General features: G+C 42.8%; 3 protein-coding genes across 4 annotated transcripts; 2 read left to right on the forward strand and 1 right to left on the reverse strand.

Annotated features, from left to right (window-relative positions):
* Positions 1 to 1,865: 1,865 nt before the first annotated feature.
* On the forward strand, positions 1,866 to 6,110 carry LOC121717218 (mucin-1-like). The gene is made up of 4 exons (XM_042102531.1): positions 1,866 to 1,979; positions 3,370 to 3,523; positions 3,843 to 4,031; positions 5,609 to 6,110. Exons 1-4 carry the CDS (start codon positions 1,960 to 1,962, stop codon positions 5,738 to 5,740), a joined length of 495 nt encoding a protein of 164 aa, XP_041958465.1. The 5' UTR covers positions 1,866 to 1,959; the 3' UTR covers positions 5,741 to 6,110.
* An 893-nt stretch (positions 6,111 to 7,003) lies between these two features.
* igfbp1b (insulin-like growth factor binding protein 1b) lies at positions 7,004 to 8,602 on the forward strand. The gene is made up of 4 exons (XM_042097509.1): positions 7,004 to 7,440; positions 7,546 to 7,670; positions 8,144 to 8,272; positions 8,374 to 8,602. The coding sequence occupies exons 1-4, from the start codon at positions 7,095 to 7,097 to the stop codon at positions 8,497 to 8,499; spliced, it is 726 nt and encodes a 241-aa protein (XP_041953443.1). The 5' UTR covers positions 7,004 to 7,094; the 3' UTR covers positions 8,500 to 8,602.
* A 1,668-nt stretch (positions 8,603 to 10,270) lies between these two features.
* Positions 10,271 to 19,442, reverse strand: LOC121723422 (insulin-like growth factor-binding protein 3). 2 transcript variants are annotated; one of them, XM_042109081.1, is made up of 5 exons: positions 19,298 to 19,442; positions 18,086 to 18,385; positions 16,193 to 16,437; positions 14,885 to 15,004; positions 10,271 to 11,828 (listed from the first exon to the last, which is right to left on the reverse strand). In XM_042109081.1, the coding sequence occupies exons 2-5, from the start codon at positions 18,339 to 18,341 to the stop codon at positions 11,703 to 11,705; spliced, it is 747 nt and encodes a 248-aa protein (XP_041965015.1). In that variant the 5' UTR covers positions 18,342 to 18,385; positions 19,298 to 19,442; the 3' UTR covers positions 10,271 to 11,702. The 2 variants fall into 2 exon arrangements, with proteins under 2 accessions (XP_041965015.1, XP_041965005.1); XM_042109071.1 differs by lacking the exon at positions 19,298 to 19,442 and having other exon boundaries at positions 18,086 to 18,646.
* Between the last annotated feature and the right edge of the window lie 626 nt (positions 19,443 to 20,068).

The raw sequence follows: 20,068 nt of genomic DNA on the forward strand, positions 1-20,068 counted from the left end.
CAACACTACTACTGATAAAACATTATTTGCTAATTAATATGGGCTAGAACCGGAAGATTCCTTTGTGCTACTATGACATAAGTATGTCATTCCACCATTAATGCCTTGCATGCTGCAATTGGAAATGTGGTTCTTCAACATACCTTAGCACATCATACCCAATTCCTGGCTCTCTCAGACCTTTAAGATAACCCTACAAAGCCTCTATGAAATATCCCAAATGTAGTCTTAAAACATTTATGAGCAATGCAGGTCTGTATAGGCATTGAGTTGTATTCATGAGTTGTAAGCTGGACACTCACTGACATTTCAAGATAGGCCTGATGATGGATTTAATTGGTGATGAGATTTGCATCTCCTCCTCCCTCAGATCTATGGCCTTGATGATCAAGCTGATTACTCCCACTGTTTTTTATTTGTTTTGGGGCTTCTGCTTTCCATATAAGGACACTGAAGGAGTGTGATGACTGCACAGAAACACACAAAGCCAGCACACGCACGCGCGCACACACACACAGCTCTGCCTGTTGCCAAGGCTTTGAAGTGAAACTCTGCTTGATAACAGCTGAATTGAGAAGGGCTAAAAGAGACAGTAGGATGGCTGAGAGTTTGTTGACCCACACTGACTGCGCCATCGTTTGGCGGGCTAGTTTACACACACAGACACACACACCCACACACATTTGCAACCATATGTAAATAACCCAGGACTTACATGAGTATATTTCATAACTACATGCACTGTCACAATTGATTGAAGCGATTGCGAAAGCATTGGATTGAACTCAACATATTCACACACACTCTTAAGTGTCCTGTCATTGTTATTTGGCTTTTGCTATGACTTTTCCTGTGATTCCCTATCATTGATAATATGTGTGATTTTGCCTTATTTTACAAGCTTACAATGATTATACTTATATTTGCCTTGTAGTTAATCGATTTGATATGCAGATCTTAATTTTGTAAATAAAGCTCTATACAAATGGACTGTACAGTGTAAAGTTGGATAAATAACATTTTGTAAGAAATAAAGTATTGGTGTTTAAAGACTTTGCATTTGTGAAATGATTGAAGAGGGTGACAATGGTGGAGATGACTATCGTGATGACGTCATTGTAAATTAATTATTACCCACGCAATAATAATTAGAGGTGATTTTCAACAGTGAGAATTAGAGAAGGTCAATACAGAAATTAAAATGCATGATATTTGAATAACTGATGTGACAAACATAGCAAGTGGAGCCATTGGACAATGCTATCACTCAATTTGTTTAATTTGTTTGTTTATTTTTGTATCCATTTGAGGCCTTGGAAGTCAATGATTCAGTGGCAGCGCACAAACAGGTATATAGCTAGCCTTTGACGGCTGAAAAAGTAACCCATATCAAGTGAGCACCAAATTTCGTAAATAGCTTAAGTGATTACGTGTTATTCGAGACATAACTTAAATCCAAGGCTATGCGGTAGACCTACATAAAATGCAGTTTGGAACACTGTCACACCAAAGGAAGTAGCCTAGGCCTACACACAAGTAGGGCACCATGGCCTAACCAACTGCGGTGCTGTTTACGTGCCAATAGGGAATACGTCCACAGTGTGCCCTTGCTGTAACCACTGAGTCAACATCTTTCACAATGCAAGCCAACACACAGAGATGTCTTCATATTCTAACTTTCAGAGCTGACAGACGGCCCTCAATTAGCCTACCCAAATCTTGATTTACCCAAATCTTCTGTGGTAGTGGCGTTTAAAACCGGCTACCCCAGTTTAACCCACGTCGTATAAGCCACTTTTCAAGTTTCCGTGCCTTCTCGACTTACCCAGACTGTTCTATTGATTGCGTAAGAGAACACTCCCACCTGGTGGAAGAAACAGGTGACATTGTTAAGGTAGCCAATTGTTCAGAGACGTCCGAGATGTGCTGCCTTTTTAGTGGTGTTCTTCGTTAGACAACATGAATCCGTGTCCAGAGAGGTATGTTTTGCGAAATAGTTTGTAAACATATCCAATTAGCTCTTGAATTATCGTAGTCAGTGTGTCAACGTAGCCTAGTCAGTCGTAAGTCAGTTCAAGAAGGCTATTTGACTTGAGTAGGCCTATAGGCTATATCATACGTAGCCTAACCTGTTAAAAAGCACGTTTACTCTCTTAAAAGAGCCTAATTTGTATTTTTTCAATCCCATATAACGTTTCGTTGATGTGGCTGGCTTTAGGTGATGGAGGGTTTGGAAAAGCCAGTCTCACAACATTAGGATACCTTACTAACCTCTGATTGTCTCTTTGGTACTATGGTTGCTCGCGCATGTGTAGACACAGAGAGAAACAAACGAACAACCTGCAAGTATACATTATCCTATGTCCTCAGTTGTCCTTTTGCGCAATTGAAGTAACCACGTTTCTATCACTTGTTGAGCAATGCATGTAGAAGTGTTTGAACATAAACAGGCCAGGCCAACACTATTTCGCCACACACTTACAACATACTGAATGACATGTTGATATAGAGCAGTGTTTTTCAACCACTGTGCTGTGAGAGATCATCAGGTGTGCCGCAGAAAATTACCCAAATGTCACTCACTGGTCCAGAAAAGCAACTGTTGCATCAAAGAATTTATAACCACATGCTCTCATTGATTGTATGATTGCACTATTTGTGGTATGCAGGCATTGTACAACGGGGCCCCCATATCCAGTATTCACAGAATCATCACATAGCCAGTTCATAACAACAATTAAATTAGACATAGTCACCTACAAATGAAACAGAGGGCGCTTGTTTCATTGAGCAGGTCTTGCATAGAAGCCATAATAAGGCCATATCTGTGTATTATTTGAAATGTTAGGCTATGGTATTTTTATTTTTTCTTCACACAGGATGTTAGTGTGCCGTGGGACATTTTAAGTGTCAAAAGTGTGCCGTGGCACAAAAAAGGTTGAAAAACACTGATATAGAGTGTTATACTGTAATACATAGCCTACTCAATTTTTAGACCCATTACATGTCATGAATTGAAAATGTCCCCTCTAAAAGTAATTTTACAGCTAGACATTGTATATGTTACTTTAAAAGAATGTGTTAGTTTTGAATGATACTGGTTCATTCAGATGTGTGCACTGTATTAGAACTGAGTGGTGTATTAAGGATAGGAGTGTGTTTCTGTTTAACTGTCTTAAAATTACAACTTATTTTGATAAAACATTTTACTAATATACATTATACTAAAACGACATTTACGACAATTACACACTAAAATGAAATGAAGAACTCCATTTCAAACACTCTTCAAACACAAAGACCTTAGTATGGTGCAGACATCACACACCAGTTTGCGAGTGGCATCTCCACATCTGTCCTTTCTGTTAGGTGTACCCTCACGCCTATCCAAGAGAGTGAGGAGTCTGCTGAAGAGAGTCAGAGCAGCTTTGGCATCCTGCACAGTGAACTGCCCACACCAACTCCCACAGGGAAACCCACTGGCTGGCAATCTCCAGATGATGAGCCTTTCAGTTCCCCACAGGTGTGGTTATTTGTTTATTTGATAGGTAGCCTACAGATGTGTGTGATGTGTGCGAGTCTGTGTGGTGTCAAGCCCTTTGGCATCTATTTGCTTTAGATTTCTTTCAGCGCACTGATAATGTTTGACACTTTAGGTTATGTTATTTATTCACTCAATCTTTAAAACAGGCATGATTAACAGGACTATAAGTAAATGTTAAAACAGAGTAGAAAGCTAGGCTATCTCCTGAAGAAAAAATGGGCATTGAGACTGGCAGAGAGGATGAATTCCTCACTAAGCCATCAGTGATTTTGAGCCCTACATTTTAATCATTTATTAGTCCTCACCTGTGGAGCCGGGGGACTGTAGCTCCACTTCAGAGGCAGAACATGGGAAGTCTTCACATGAGCATGTACTTAGTCAGCACAGTGTCCTCCATCAGCAACCTACAGAGTCACCTGCAGCGCCACCACCACGCGAGACAGCCAAGCGTCCAACCAAGAGGAGGAGAGCCAAGACCGATGGAGAGGTACACACTCCAGCACCTCTGCTGACATGAAATGTAAAGATCATCACCATCAGGCTTGCTCCCAATCAGTGGGTCTCATTCCCTGATCCAGGGGTCCCTCCTGCTGTCTCACTTTCCTTGACTGAACTCGTTAGTGGCCCCTCTTGATTAGTGGAGCACTTCTGATTAAGCAAATTGAGAGTTTGTATGTCAATCAGGTGTAATTAGAATATAGCAGGGATAAGTAGAGTGTATGGAAGATGGTTCCAGGAAGGGGACTGAGAACCCTGGTTTTAAATCACAGGACTGATGATGATCTCAGTTGTCCTAGTAGAAACTAGGATGTAATATGAATGATTCCCTCATCCTCATCCATTCCCTTAAAGGAAAATTCCGGTATTTAGCACTTTGAGTCCCTTTTCTGGTTTGTTTTGGATGAACTAGAGTGGTGGACACCGAAATTTTGACGATTGGTCCGGTCTCGACCTTTCTGACTCGTTTTGAATCGCCTTTGACTAGTCAGAGTGGCTGCCAGCAGGCATACTGTAGGCTACTCAAACATGTCCTAAAACAACCCTTAACGTTCGTTTTCAAAACTGTGCAACTCACCGAGTGGTTAGTGGTGTTCGTTGATGTTCCAAAACAAGTAGCGTAGCGAAATACAGTTTCTGTCATGTTTTATTTGGCATTTTGTAAAATCCCATTGATTTCTGTTGGAAGACTCATTGCACGTTGATATTACTGCGCCACCGTCTATGCTTCAGGTTCAAATATTGAGCGGTTGTGAATAGTTCCACAATAGCAAATAAGACGGCTGGAAATCATATATTGCGCCGATATATTTGCTTTTAATAATCAATGAACACCACTAACCACTCGGTGAGTTGCACAGTTTTGAAAACGAACGTCAAGGGTTGTTTTAGGACATGTTTGAGTAGCCTACAATATGCCTGTTTGCAGCCACTCTGAGAAGTCAAAGGCGATTCAAAACGAGTCAGAAAGGTCGAGACAGGACCAATCGTCAAAATTTCGGTGTCCACCACTCTAGTTCATCCAAAACAAACCAGAAAAGGGACTCAAAGTGCTAAATACCGGAATTTTCCTTTAATTGTGCATACCATAATTTTCATGCATACTGGATACATACAAAACCCAACATATAACACTGCAAAATGAAACTATAGTGCAGTATGTTTGACTTTATGTGCATTGTACAACATAAGGAAAGAGTTCACTGCCCCATACACTAAAAGTGCTTAAAGCTCTTAAAGCTCTAGTCTGTTCCTCCTGCGTCCTTCTAAGAGTGCATGATGTGCTGTGTCCTATATCCTTCTAAGAGTGCATGATGTGCTGTGTCCTATATCCTTCTAAGAGTGCATGATGTGTTGTGTCCAACATCCTTCTAAGAGTGCATGGTGTGCTGTTTCCTACATCCCTCTAAAAGTGCATGATGTGCTGTGTCCTATATCATCTAAGAGTGCATGTGTTGTGTCCTATATCCTTCTAAGAGTGCATGTGTTGTGTCCTATATCCTTCTAAGAGTGCATGATGTGCTGTCTCATACATCCTTCTAAGAGTGCATGATGTGCTGTCTCTAGGCTAAAAGCCAGAAGCGGCCTGCGAAACAAAGAGGTGCCTCCACACCACCGCAGCCCCCTCTACCCCTCTGGCTTGTTAGCCTGATGCATAACATTGAGGAGGCCACTCACTATGAACTGCTGATAGAATAGGTTTGATGGAAGATTGAAGAAGAGGTTGAGAGATTTCACAGAGGTTTCAGGTTTCACAGATTAAGCTCATTCTTTTTTTTTTATATGCCCATACTATGTATCGTCAATCTTTTTGTAAAGGTCAGACATTTTTATTATTTGTACTGTGTGTGTAGATTTGTTGGTCTCGCTGTCACCTGTAATAACTACACAAAAAATGGGTAGCCTGTGAACATTCAGTTTTGAGCAGCGTGTCAGGTCTCATTCATTACACTGCACCTTACTTGGTACTCTTTCTGTTAAATAATACATGTTTTTAAGTATTATGTTATTGTAGGAGTACTGCACAGGCTAAAAATAATAAAAGATTCAATATGATATTTGAGTAACATCAATAGTGTTCTTTTAAAATATTTCCCATAAATGCGTTTGGCTTAGCCTCGAAAGTGAACGAGTTCATTTTCTAGGGATTGCTTCTGTTTGCTTTGAACAAACAGAATTGCACTCTCATCACAACATATTTGCCATCAGTGCTTCTCCGGAATTTTCCCTCTCAACTTCGTCCACTTTGAAAACACCTCAACTCAGGTTATAGTATTAAAAGCTTGACCATCTGTGACACATGAACACAGTTGTGTTGATCACGACAGCATGAAAGAAGCGAAATGTACGCAGTGTTTGCTCTAGATAAGTGGCCAACTAATACTACACCAGGAAATTAGTACACCTTTACAACAAACATGTTTTCTTCAAAGGCCAGTAAAGTTTATCTAATTATGCAATAGGAAGATGACCTTGTTTTTATGACCTGACAGCAAGAATATTGGGTAATAGTTGTTGATAATGCCTGACTCAGAAAGACTGTTAGGTGACTAGACTTTTAATTTACACTGATATTATGTGATAAAGAGGACAATAGTTAAAAAGGTTAATTTGCCTAATCACTCATCATTAATTCTGATTTATGCTCCAGTTTGTTGGTATATCTAATAGTGACATTCCATCCATTTTTCTACTGACAATAGTACAAAAGTGCAGGTAGACACCACAAACAGAGGTTAGTCGTGTTTTCCTGTTATGACTACACTGCGTTCAGGCACTCCTCGTTCCAAAGTAAATATTGACATGCACTTCAAACGACCCACAATCTGGTTTTACGCACCCCAACCACTGGGCATGGCCTCGGTCACAGCTGTTTTTGTGTTAAATAATTAATATAAAAACAACTGCGTGAAATATTAACTTCCTTAAGGTCAATGGACCGTATAAATACTACAGAGGACTTCTCAGTAGAATTACAAACTTAACGGAACGTGCACCGATTGAGAGGGAACATATATTCTCATAGGAGTGATTCTTTTTTTTCAGTTCTGAAATGACCGGATTATCTATTTGTTTCACGTGGGCCTTGGCAGCTTTTGTTTTCGTGACACCTGCACAGTCCTCTCCAGTTATCGGCCCGGAACCTATCCGCTGCGCTCCTTGCACTCCAGAACAGCTCAGTCAGTGTCCCGCAGTGCCCACAAACTGCCGTGAGGTGCTTAGAGAACCAGGCTGCGGATGCTGTTTCGCTTGCGCTCTGGAGAGAGGAGATCCCTGCGGTGTCTACACGGCACACTGCGCCACCGGCCTACGTTGTTCTCCGCGACCAGGAGACCCAAGACCCCTCCACTCACTTACCAGAGGACATGGTGTCTGCACAGATCTGGATGGGGGTGAAGGTGCAACTGAATTTCTTTTATTTATCAGAATATTCTCATCTCACCTGTGCTTATACAAGTAATACAAATATTATACATGATACAAGGCCCTCTTGTTTCCTTCAGATGAGGGTACAGACCACGGGTCCATTCATCACTATCTGGGCCTGAACAAACCGCTGGACGCTGTGGATGCCCAGGAGAGCTTGAAGGCAAAAGTGAACGCTATCCGAAACAAACTTGTCCAGCAGGTAGGCTGAGACTTACATTCCAAGTCTCACTGCCTCACAGTTATTGTTAAAATGTTATTTAAGATTACATTTTCTTTATTTATGTATAAAATATGGCTTTAGTACTTAGTTCATCTTATGCTCGGACATGCTCTTCTGATATACGTCCTCAAGGGGGAGCTGTTGATATTTTAAGAATTTGCTAAATGAACATGTATTTTAGTAAGATTTTGACTTTTCTCATTTGTGCTTTTATGATCTGGTTTTGTAGGTCATAGCTCAGCGTTAACTAGTCATATTGTAATGATAGTCCTTTTGTCCCTCATTAGCAGCAATTATATTTTCACTTGTCAAAAACATCACTATCAATCAAAAATCTATTTACCGGTATCACCTAAGATTACTTCTGTTTAGTTAAATCTTCAGGGTGGGGTTTGTCAGGCGTTTCTTTGTCTTTGTTGTGGCACTAAATCCATGCTTTTGATCATTTTTAGGGTCCATGCCATGCTGAACTGCATGCAGCCTTGGACATGATTGCCACATCCCAACAGAAACTGGGAGAAAAATTTACAAGCTTCTACCTCCCCAACTGTGACAAGCATGGTTTTTACAAAGCCAAGCAGGTGAGAGTTGATCGAATTAAAAAAAGATAATAATAATAATAATTCTGCAATTTCATGTAATCTCATCTAATCTGAACTCTATCTGTGTCTGTGTGTTCCAGTGTGAGACATCTCTAGTGGGACAGAGTGCACGCTGTTGGTGTGTGTCACCATGGAATGGCAAACAGATTCCGGGATCCAGTGACATTCCTGGAGAGGCTCAGTGTCATCAGGAAGTCACTCATTAAAGATACTTAAAGCCAGACACACGTGCGCACACACACACACACACACACACACACACACACACACACACACACTACACTTATCCACACACAAACTCTGACACACATGCACACCCACACAAACACACACACACACACACACACACACACATACACACACACGCACACACACACACACACACACACACACACACACACACACACACATGCTGATGGACACATATACATATATGATGGTTTTCATGACCTTTTATCTATGTTAGCATTATATTAAGACTTATTTATTCCAAATGTATGAAGAGAGTAATATGCCAGTCACTGGTGATTTGTTTATGACTATTTATATATTTACTTATTTTTATTGTAAGTAGGAAAACACTGTATTCATTTGTTTCTGACTAAACAACTCCATCTGCAAAGACCACACACCTCCAGGTTCAGCCAAGCCTAATACAGAGTCCTTGGGATCTGTTTTTGATTCACTCAAATATTGGATCATTGCACTGTGGATCTTTCCAATTAATTTAGCTCTGGGGCTACGTGTATATTTTTCTGAGAAAAAAAATAGAAATGCCTTTTTTCTGTTTATGCTTCATCATATTTCATGTTGAGATATTAGGGCTTTCCAAGTGTTTAAGGAAAACTACAGATATCTACAAATGGCATCAGGCGTACAATTGATTTGTTGGTTATATTTCTTTAATATAAACAAACTCTGGGTGTTCTGGCTGAATGATACTGCAATACAGTGCATGTTTTAAGACTGCAGGTGGATAGGTTTGACCAACCCCTACCTCTTTGGGCTGTAGCAGACCGTTGCCCATTTCCGTCTCTTGGCACAGATGGTCAGGTTTCCGGTTGTCTGGCTAATAGGAGGTGTAGCTAGTTGAGTGTGCACTGGATTGGCTTTGGCATTTATCACACAGACATTATATAGACACAGATATATTATTGTGTCAGTAAGCCTGTGATAAAGTTTTATGATACATGTGCCATCCAATGTGATCTTTTTAAAAATACTATTCTCAGGGCCTGGCCTTTTGCTTTAGCGAGTCTGCTCAGCTGTGTGGTGTTACATTGCTGCAAAATTCAACATACAAACTAATACAAACCCCTATCTTTGGGAAAGCCTATTATCAATGTAGGCAATGTTTTGTGTGTTTTTTTTAACTGGAGTGAAGCTGATGCATAGAGGACTGTACTTAGACTGAGGTCACTTTTGTCCATTATGCTGCTGTTGCTGTGTGCAGGTGTAAACTACAGTCCCTCTGCATCGGTGTAGATGAGTGCTGCTACTGTCTTATTTTTGGCTATTCCATTTTGGATGCAGTTCTTGAAAGAGTTGTTGTATTGTTACAACGCTTGTAGTGAAAACTGTATATTCTTTCAATAAACCTGTTGTCTTTGACACAATTCTACCGTTGCTTCATTTCATGTGTCCTTGTCAGAGGGATCCTCTCACTGATGTCAATTTGTGGAGACAGAGCTGAAAGGGCCATAGTTGCTCAGAGCACCAATTAAATCAAAGGCCTATGCGCTTAATAGCCCATCCAGTCACTAAGAGATGTAATGTACAACAATTAGGTCAATGTACTTGATCTCGTAATTGCTGTCAATGGCTCATTGACCAACAATGAGAGCTTAAAACAATGTCCTCCTTTTTGGGCATTCTCGATCCCACACACACACACGACCTGAAGGGAAAGTCTAAATGTGGATGGTTACGTAACATGTCCTAATTGATCACACAAACAAAATGGAAAAAATGCTGATGTCAACAAAAATCTGGAGTTTATTTTCTTCAATAAAAAAACATACTGTACATGAAATGCCTCCCCCAACTGCAATGAGTTTCAGTATCCCCCCTCCCTATCTGAGGAGAATGCTTTGAGAAGAGACTTCATACGTTTAATGCACACTAGCCTTAGTGTGGACCTGCTGGGGACAGGAAAAACAACAACTGTAAGCAGGAAAAAAATGAATAGAAGATGCTTTAGACAAAACAGGAAAGAAACACCAGGGTAGGTGAGTGGTTATGCATACTTTGAGTAGACCACACACCTTGAACTTGACACATGATTTCTATAATGATGCCTGACCTAGAATGATGACCTAGACTAGACTAGGCAACTGAAAGCTTTATATAAGACATACATACCATTTACAATGGCAACCTTTAGCATGAGTGTTGTATGAGGCCTGAATACATGGTGCAAAAAGATTCCAGCTTATTATTATAATTGTTTACCACAGAAGTGATGATGTGCAAAGCAGCCTGAGTATTTTTATGTGATAAAGGCATGTCAAACGACTCCCTGACAGATTAGTGCACTTCAATGAATTGCTTTGTGTCATCCTTGATGCATGCCCATGATCCACTGACACAGGCCTCCCATCTTTTGACAAAAAATTAAATACGAACAATCGTAGGATGCAAACACGGGGAAAACAAACCAAGTAGCAATCATTTATTCCTGGTCTCTCCTCAAGTCGTGTCGTGTAGTGGTTTCAGGGCGTCCCTGTGTGGCCCTGCCATCCGCAAGTGTTCAGAGGAGTTTGTCAAGATGAGCTTTGCCTCTCCCACACAAGCTTACCCAACACCCCCAGCTCCCACTCTGTCCTGGGGATTGTAGTTTTTTCAACACCCTATTGCTCCTCCATGTCCTCAGAGCACTCTCTGCCACCACCCGGGACACTTGCTCATATACCTATTCATGATAGGCAGTGACAATTTATACCATATATATACATAAACATACATATAAATACACATCTATGCGTGATGGAAGCCTTTTGTGGCATGGCTGCACAGTCCTCCTGGTGTGTGTGGTGGATGAGGCATGGCACAGGCATAGTGGTCCATGCTGCCGCTGTGGTGATGTGGCTCGGCGAGTCTGGGCTGTCCCGATGACAGGCTCGGCTCACACTTCAGTCCCAGTGAAGAGCCGCAGGTCAGCAGGATCAGAGAAGGGAGGAGAGGAGGAGACAGGAGGGGAGGAGAGCTTTATTTCCACGAAGCATCAGACAGGCCCCTGCCGAGCCCATAACCAAAAGTCTGTGAGGCGAGGTAGCTCCCTGAGCCAGTAGGCTGCACCTGACTCTGTTCCTAGCATCCTCAGTCTAGCAACGTCTCATTCCAATCCACCCTGACAATCTCTCTCTCTCTCTCTCCATCCCTCTCTCCATCTCTCTCTCATAAACTGCTTCTATTGGTTATCCAAGTTGTAACAGTGGGTGTCGCCTCCCCCTCTCCCCTTGTAACCCGGCAATGGCTGACCATACTTGTCCACACACCAGCAGAATCCACGCTTCCGTCCATTGGATGGGCGACACTGTGGGGGCAAGAATAAGAGAGAGAAAGAGAGATCACTGGTGAGATATAAAAAAACAGCTTTACAAAGCTTCCACAGTGATTTGCTTAATCAATTAAGACTTGATTAGAAAACAGTGGCACAGGGGGTAGAGGAGTCATTTGGTTACCGGGATTCAACGATATGAGATTTGAGAGTACTGGTCATGGATTTTGGCCTACAGGTGAAACAGTATATTTTGAGGATGTCTGTCCCATTAGCCATACAAACAGAGGGCATGGTGTGTGTGTGTGTGTGTGTGTGTGTGTGTGTGTGCCTGGGGCAATAGAGAGTCCCATGCGGCCAACACAAGCAGACAGAAAATCAGGGTCAACACCATTCGTCTGCCCCCTCACCCGCACACATGTGCCCCGTCAGCAGTAGGCGCACAGTGCACAGGTATATTTTCAGACACCGTTTTATGATCAACTTCCTGTTGCCAATCCGCACAGAGTGCACTGAAAAGGTAAACAGAGAGCTGCTAAAATATTTGCTTAGGCCCGTTTGCGAACAAGCAAGCGCCAGGCTTCTATTTTCAGAAAACCCGCCGGCCAGTACAAATCATCTGTTGCTGATTATACCCCGTGGCCCTCAAATTATGGGTGCAACAAATGACTTGCAGAGCACTGTGCATTTCCCCCTCCAGGGCTGTTATTTTACTGCCAATTTTACTAAAGGTCGGAGTCCTCCCCAGTAAAAACATCCAGGCCAGCCTCCAGAGAGCAGGAGACAGTGATGACTCTCTGCATGGCTGTTGCAAAGCCTCGGGGGACCGCCGTGTGTCCGATGGGAGGTTTTTGGTGCGTTCATATGAAAGAGCCATTTGAGAGGGACACATAGAGGAAATGCTGTAGATGCATGGTGGGAAAATGAGGCCACTACTCCAACTTACAACTCACGCGTGAGTAAGCTAGAGACCCTTCATATTGTGTTATGTTGGAGCCAGGGGAAGCAGTATACAATGCCACCTGGTAAAATAATTCAGGGATGTTTTCACAGCAGGAACCAGGCATCTCTACAATATTGTTTCCCCTGCTCGGTTATAGACCTTAAATCCATGTATTTGTTTTGACATAGGTACAAGACACAAACTAAGAAATATAGTTGCTTGGCTGTAATCTGTAAACCAGATTTTTGCTGGCTGAACTCGCTGAACTCAAAGTGATGACAGGTGGTTGCCAGTTGATTGGTGGCGTAACTGTATATCTCTATGTATTTGTCTGTGCTGTGAAAGACGAACAAGGGACATATTTATATTTATTTTAACTGAATGTGATATTGTTTTCCTTTGAGGGCTGTGTGTGTGTGTGTGTGTGTGTGTGAGAGCATATGTGAATACATCTTCAGTTATTTTTAGAGGGGTATTTTCATTGCAACCTCCCAGCTTCCAGTATTCTGCTAATTAGGTTGGAGCATCACAGAGCAGCATATACACCATGTGGTCTAAATATTTAGCTGTGTGCACCCTAATGAAGGCCTGGTCTGAACTGTGTGCACCCTAATGAAATAAAGAATTTGCCAATGTAAACTATATTGGAATAGCTTGTATATTTGAACACAAGGTAAAATGTTCTGCATCCTTTAACCGGCCTGGAGGTCCACAATGACCCCATATCACTGCATCAAATCTATATAAAAAGCCTACATTAAACAGCATATAATGCATAATAAAAGTCAGAATTTCAAATAAAATCGTCTCGCAAAGAAGAACATAATCACTTCACCATTTCGGATAATTGAATCAGACCCGACTCTCCATTAATGAACAATGCATACATTTATAGCTAATGGCTACAACATCTCCTAAATGATTGAAAGTAAAAACCATGGCAACCACAAAAGTAAACACCATGCCATAAATGACCACCACTCCCTCAACTATGTTGTTTTTTTCCACTTCTAATATAAAATCACCACGGTAATAAAACATGGGAAGATAATGAGGCTCCCAGTGGTGGCCTGTTTTTAAAAATGATTGCAGGTCAACAAGAAGACAACCATTAGGCCGCGCCTGCCATGTTGTATAAATATTGCTCTGGCAAAGGGATGGCACGGGGGGAATAACTGCCTCCATATGAGCCCGTAACGGGCCCTCATTTATTAAAACCCGATTGTGGGCACACCACACGGGCCTGGACGCCTCGCGGCGGCTATTTTTGGGGCACACACAATTATGGCCAGGGTGCCGATGGCCACCTTGACGTCGGTCCCCCCAGCGCCGCCTGGATGCAATGGGAGACGGCCGCTGCGTCAGCCGCCGCGCCACGCCGCGTTTTCTGGACATGTGGTTCTCCTCTATCTTGGGGACTGCCGGTAAGTTGTGCGGGGAGTCTGTGACGCACCCGTGGGTAGACGGGAGCGGTGGCAGGGGTGCAGTGTTCTCCCCTCACATCTGACTTGAGTTAAATAACGCGAGTCTTTGCCATGTGGCTGCAGAGCAGGCTGAAGAAAAAAAAGAGTGTCTGTGTGTGTGTTATGTGAGCACTGCTATCAAACTGTGCCCTGTAGTCGATACGTCAATGTCTTCCTCTAGTTTTCCCCTCCTCGATTACATTTCATTTCTGTTTATGAGCACCACTGCTGGGCAGGGCTGCCATCCTTGACTCACAATGGCAGGTAAAGAGCATGTGGCCTTGTTGGGTGAACATCATGACAACATAATGAGAAACACCTCAGCATCTGCGTCTCTGGTTTTATAGGCTTGGAATGGCGCACCCATCCTGTGATAACAGGTCTTCAGCACCTTGGACAGAGATCATGTGACCTATTGGATGAAACCTATCACATCCACACCAAGGCCACTGTGGTTGCGCTTTAATGGCTTCTATTCCTCATCCCTGCCTATCTCTCATAAAAATGTCATGTGACGAACCTCACAGGGAAAAACAAGGTCAGGAGGTTGTGCTATACTATTGCGGTCACCTGCTGGGGTATTCCAACTAATGAGTTTATTTTGTCTGTATTTGCAGAAAAACTGCAAAATTTGATTAATATTCCATGGTCTCTCATTGCTGCTCTCTGTTGGAATGTGGCTTTACCTGTCTTTTCTTGTAGAAGCCTTTTTTGTCACAGTTTGGGATGCGAAAGCCTTTGGGATTGAGGATGTCTGTGACCTTCAGACTGTTGAGTATGCTCTCCATCTCCCGTCGACACGGACCCTGCAGAACGAGGAGGACAAACAGCACCATTACAGACCTCAGCACTGGCCCAAACTACACAGGCTGGACAGGAAGCAGTAGGAGGAAAGCATGCTATTTATTACTACTACTACTTATGCTCTTATCCAGAGCAACTTAGAACTTCCAGAGACCAATTACAGGGGCAGTCCGATCAACTCGGAGTTCAGTGCCTTGCTCAGGGGCACAACGGTGGCAACCATGAATGAACTGAACCCGTGCTTGGAAGCCCAGTTCACTGACCACTACACCAGCCCTGTCTCCTTATATTTAAAAGGAACAAAGAGCAAAGAGTGTAGAACAAAGAGTGTTGAACAAAGAGTGTTGCTTAATATGATGTACATAAAAAAAACACCATGTAAGGGCTGCATAAGGATTTGAAAAGATGAAGTTGTATTCTCCCACACTACTCTCGCTATGTTGAAAAGTAAAGCGGTTTTTAAAAGAAAATGTACACATGCCTGACAACCAACCATGGCCCTCTTGACTGACAAGAAAAGTCTGAGTTACTGAACTCTGTTTACATTTGCAGTGTGCAAGGGGCGGTGCGGCTGGGCAACAAAACACAGCAGCACACACATAGCAGACAGCCCAACGCTGCTGTCCAGCTCTACTCACTAATCAGAGACCCGATGCATGCACACCCCTTGCGTGCACATACACACAGACACACACATGCACGCACGCACACACGCACGCACACACACACACATGCACGCATGCACACACGCACGCACATTCAACCTTAGCCATCCAAAAATAACACACACACGCATACACATACACACACACATTCAACCTTAGCCATCCAAAAATAACACACACACACACACAAACACACGCATACACACACACACACACAGACACACATACACATCCATAAAGGCCCTCAGCACATGGATGGATGCCACAGCAGGGAATTACAGCCATGCTGGTAGGGTCAGCCACAAAGCACACTGCAGGAATCTCCCTGCTGGGGTGAGCTAGTGTCCACCCCCAGGAAGTTTCATCATCTTTCTGAGAGAGTAGCTACACAGGAGGCAGTGAGACACAGAAGGATAGAATGAGAAGAGCCAGCGAGAGGGCAAGAACAATACAGGCAATGAAAGAAACATTGAGTGAAAGCGAGAGAGAGAGAGAGAGAGAGAGAGAGAGGGTAAGGTTACTCACAAATTCAGGCTCTGGCTTGGTTTCCAGGGAGAAGTTCTGCTGGTCCGTGTTAGGTCCAATGGGCATGTCCTCCATCTTGAAGCTCTGGGTCTTTTTGGCGTGCTCACGGCGGATGACCTCTGCCTTGGCGTGGCTGTGGTAAAGGGGGTGCTGCTGCCGAGGAGGGAGGGGGAGATGCGGGAGGCTGGCCAGTGGTGGCTGGGGACTGGCGGCTACTGTCTCCTCCCCGGGGACCTTCTCACCGCCTGCCCGACGGGAGGACACAGAGAGAATGCAGTCAAAGACCTGTGGGACTGGGCTCTTCAGACCGAATGGCACTAATGCCGGTCACTCATTCCTGGGCATGTGCACCATATTACCTTATTAAGTATAGTTATTGTATTATGTGATGGCTATGATACAAACTCTGATGGATTCTGATAGACATGCATTTCAGCAAGTTTTAAGAACAGCACAATGTTACTGATGTGCTTAAAATGTTTTAAATACCTGAGACAACATCCCTAGAATGCATATGTATTTGAACAACATTGCAAGGTCTACAACCAATACAATTACAACAGCTGAACTCTATAATTCTGTGTTCAATATCTCTACCAAAATCAAGGAAACCCCTTTGTTATACAAAGGTCATATATAAAGGTCATACATTGTAGGTTATTAACAGCAAATTCCAAATGCAACTAGCAGAATAAATGATGTTTCTAAGTTCAAAGTATAGCGATTACATGCATAACCAATTCAAATAAGTAATGGCTCCATTTGACTGTTTTAGTTCTTTTCTAGAGATTTATTCCAAAGGTACACTTGCTATGTATGTGACTTCATCAACCAGTTCATCATCACAATATTGTCAATTATATTGTGGGGAGGATCAAAGGAGAATATGGTTTCATATTTTATTGGTGTTTTACAGAGGTGAAATGAACTTCCCATTCACCTGTAACGTGAAACCACAGCTAGTGTAAAGTTATCTTAGCCATGATTGTGTCAGTGTGACAATATTGTTTTTCAAAGCACATCCTGGAAGGTTGTCTAGAGAACCTAAGTTAAGCGAGCAATATAAGCGTTTCCTGTTCTGAATTATTAAACACAAACATCAGTGATATCTGCAAAAGGGAGAGTAGGGTATCAGACATTTCTGTCATGTTTGAAAACAAGCCTGTGTCCACAGAGTATGTGTTTCCAAACTTGCCACCTGATCTTAGTGTAGGTAACCTTTCCAAGTTTGATTATAACCGATGCAAAATAAATAAGGAGCTGAAGACATGAAGCATATGAATATGTTTAAAAAATATATAGCATACTATAGCATAATAAATATAAAAAATATATAGCATACTATAGCACAATATAGCAAGGAGAGAAACCCTGCCCTCCATCCAGCAATGTGGTGAATAACAGCTTCACATATACATGTGAACACACCACCATTTGGCCAAAATATTCCTGAGCCATCAGTAAATTTGAACAAAAAAATCATACATACTTGGTATAATGTCATAACCTGACCTGACAAGAGCAGCCTGCCAAGTTCCTCTTCCCTTCAGAAGCAGCTACACATAGCCGCCCATGCACCAGCCAGAACTATGAGTGGTATGTGCATACAGTAACTCCTCATTATATGGACTTAGGGAGCGTTTGGTCAAACAAAATTTTGGGAAGTGATATGGAGAGTCTTTTGCACAAAGACGGCAATAGTCACATGAGGTGGTCCAAAGCGAGATCTACTGCGTCTCTATATATTTCAGATAGTTTATTAGCAAATTAATTGTGAACCGATACGCATGAAATTCCTTGGCAGGTACGTGAATTTGCTAAATATATCGCCAACTGGACCAGAGTCAATGACGTTGCGCAAATATGGTAAATATATCTCAAATACAAGTCTACCTTCATTTTCCTTGCCTGAAGCTGGGGTCCTTAACAGCTTTTTTGAGGTTGCGTTGGCGCAGATTCCACGTCCCTCCAGTAATGCTTGGAGCGGTTTAGTTTCTCCCGGCTGATGCTGGCAAGTTAAGCCGAACCCGCATCTTCCCGTGTATATTCCACACGGCTGCCCGTGCGCAATGGCACAAGTCAGGCAACAGCCACAGCCTGGCTCGCGTACCTTCTCCGCGCAATCCTTGGGTATGGGCTTACACAGCATCCGTGCGCCGGCATCACAAGGCTCACACCGGATCACCGGTCCCACTGCCCCCGTATAGCGCGCGACAGACGCCAGCACCACAGTTACGAATAAAGAATGAAGCCCAGTCACCATGGTGACGAAAGAAAGTACGGGTATAAGTTCTTGTAGAAATGGGTTCTTTGCCACCACTGGTCTAATCCATGTGAGGCACGTTCACAACTTCACAATATATACCCAGGGACAGGACCACTTTTAGGCACACCCCTTCCAATGAATAATTTAACGAAGGGGTTCACTTCCATCTTCCAATATTCCTTGGTATGTGAAAGAGGTGGCGGCAGGTTCAAGCATTATACAGTAATATATTATATATTCTAATATATTCTTTCATCCATACCAACACATTGATCTATACATGCAGCTCTCCTATCCAAATCATCCAATGTGTACAAGTACATAAATAAAGTAAATAAGTAATATATAACAAATATATAAACAGACTGACACAATCTAATAAGTAAATAATCGAGCAAATCATGGAACAGAATACACATTTTCTGTCAACCATGTCATAGGCTACACAAGTGCATGCGCAAATGTGTTTGGTAGGTTAGCAAAATTGACTTTCAAGCCTTTCGTGAAAAGAAAACAAATTGGTTAAAAATCTGGTGGCAGATTACTGTTGTGGGTCTGGCCCAGATATGACACTGTTTGGCAAAGACCACAATATAAATTGCTGAGCTAAGAAGTAATGGCAGTATGCTATTGTCTTGGTTAATATTTCACTCTAAACTGTGTAAATACAGCAACGTTCTGAAATTCCTTTGAATACATACAAATAATCATGCCCAGTCATAATATGTGTGCATAGTGCTATATTTGGAGCGTTCACCTGTTGCCAATTTGCAGGGCTTTACCTTCAGTTAGACAGCAGTAATTCAATAACTGAATCGTCTATTATCTGAGCCACATACCTTCTCACCATGTTGGCAATACACATTTTGAAGACTGCCCGTGAAAATAGACCTCATGTGAGCAACCCAATTTACTGCGTTGACCTTAAACTTGTTGATCCGCTGTCTGCGACAACTAGGCGGGGGCCATTATCACTCCCTAACCTCGTTCGTTCGTGTGTGTGTGTGTGTGTGTGGGGGGGGGGGGGGGGGGGGGGGTGCAACGGTGGGGGCAAAAATAGCAGAACATTCCACACCAAGACGCGGGAGATTCCGACGCGTCATTACACATTAAGAATCCAAAACGGCCACGGCTGAGCGCCTAAAGTCTGCTACTTTACATGAAACAGAGGAAACTGAAACATGAACTTGAAAGTGACCGGCGCAACGGTTTTGGCGTTGTTTGCCATGCCATTGTGCCTTCTTTAAACTTCATGGGTGGCATTATGCACCCCCGCTGTGAACGAATATGACCAAGGAACATACGCGCTACAGCTGAAAGTGAACCGGCAGGCTCAACAGCAGTGCCCCATCAAATGGAATCTCAACTATTCGTCTCACATGATGCGCTGCGCTGGACTGCGGCTTTTCCCCTCCTATCGTCCGTTGCAGGCACCTTTGTATACCCTGTTTTTTTTATTATTATTTTTTGCCTTCGCCACATGAATATGCCCAACATAGCGAGGGATAGCCTGATGCAGCGAGCGAAAGGTGTTTGGAATACCGTGGTGGTTACAGACAGTCCAAGAGTAAAACTAATGCATTCTTTCATCTTCATACAAACGCTTCTGG

The sequence above is a fragment of the Alosa sapidissima genome, chromosome 1 (assembly GCF_018492685.1).
Source record: "Alosa sapidissima isolate fAloSap1 chromosome 1, fAloSap1.pri, whole genome shotgun sequence".
Lineage (NCBI taxonomy): Eukaryota > Metazoa > Chordata > Actinopteri > Clupeiformes > Clupeidae > Alosa > Alosa sapidissima.

Bases quoted from the DNA above. Each gene is read 5' to 3' on its own strand.
- LOC121717218 (XM_042102531.1), top strand. From the start codon at position 1,960: ATGAATCCGTGTCCAGAGAG. The intron at 3,524-3,842 runs GTGTGGTTATTT...ATCATTTATTAG, and splicing joins AGCCTTTCAGTTCCCCACAG to TCCTCACCTGTGGAGCCGGG. The intron at 4,032-5,608 runs GTACACACTCCA...TGCTGTCTCTAG, and splicing joins GAGCCAAGACCGATGGAGAG to GCTAAAAGCCAGAAGCGGCC.
- igfbp1b (XM_042097509.1), top strand. From the start codon at position 7,095: ATGACCGGATTATCTATTTGTTTCACGTGGGCCTTGGCAGCTTTTGTT. The intron at 7,441-7,545 runs GTGCAACTGAAT...TGTTTCCTTCAG, and splicing joins AGATCTGGATGGGGGTGAAG to ATGAGGGTACAGACCACGGG. The intron at 7,671-8,143 runs GTAGGCTGAGAC...GATCATTTTTAG, and splicing joins GAAACAAACTTGTCCAGCAG to GGTCCATGCCATGCTGAACT.
- LOC121723422 (XM_042109071.1), bottom strand. From the start codon at position 18,455: ATGGTGACTGGGCTTCATTCTTTATTCGTAACTGTGGTGCTGGCGTCT. The intron at 16,438-18,085 runs GTAGACTTGTAT...CCCGTCGGGCAG, and splicing joins TTCAGGCAAGGAAAATGAAG to GCGGTGAGAAGGTCCCCGGG. The intron at 15,005-16,192 runs GTGAGTAACCTT...CTCGTTCTGCAG, and splicing joins CCAAGCCAGAGCCTGAATTT to GGTCCGTGTCGACGGGAGAT.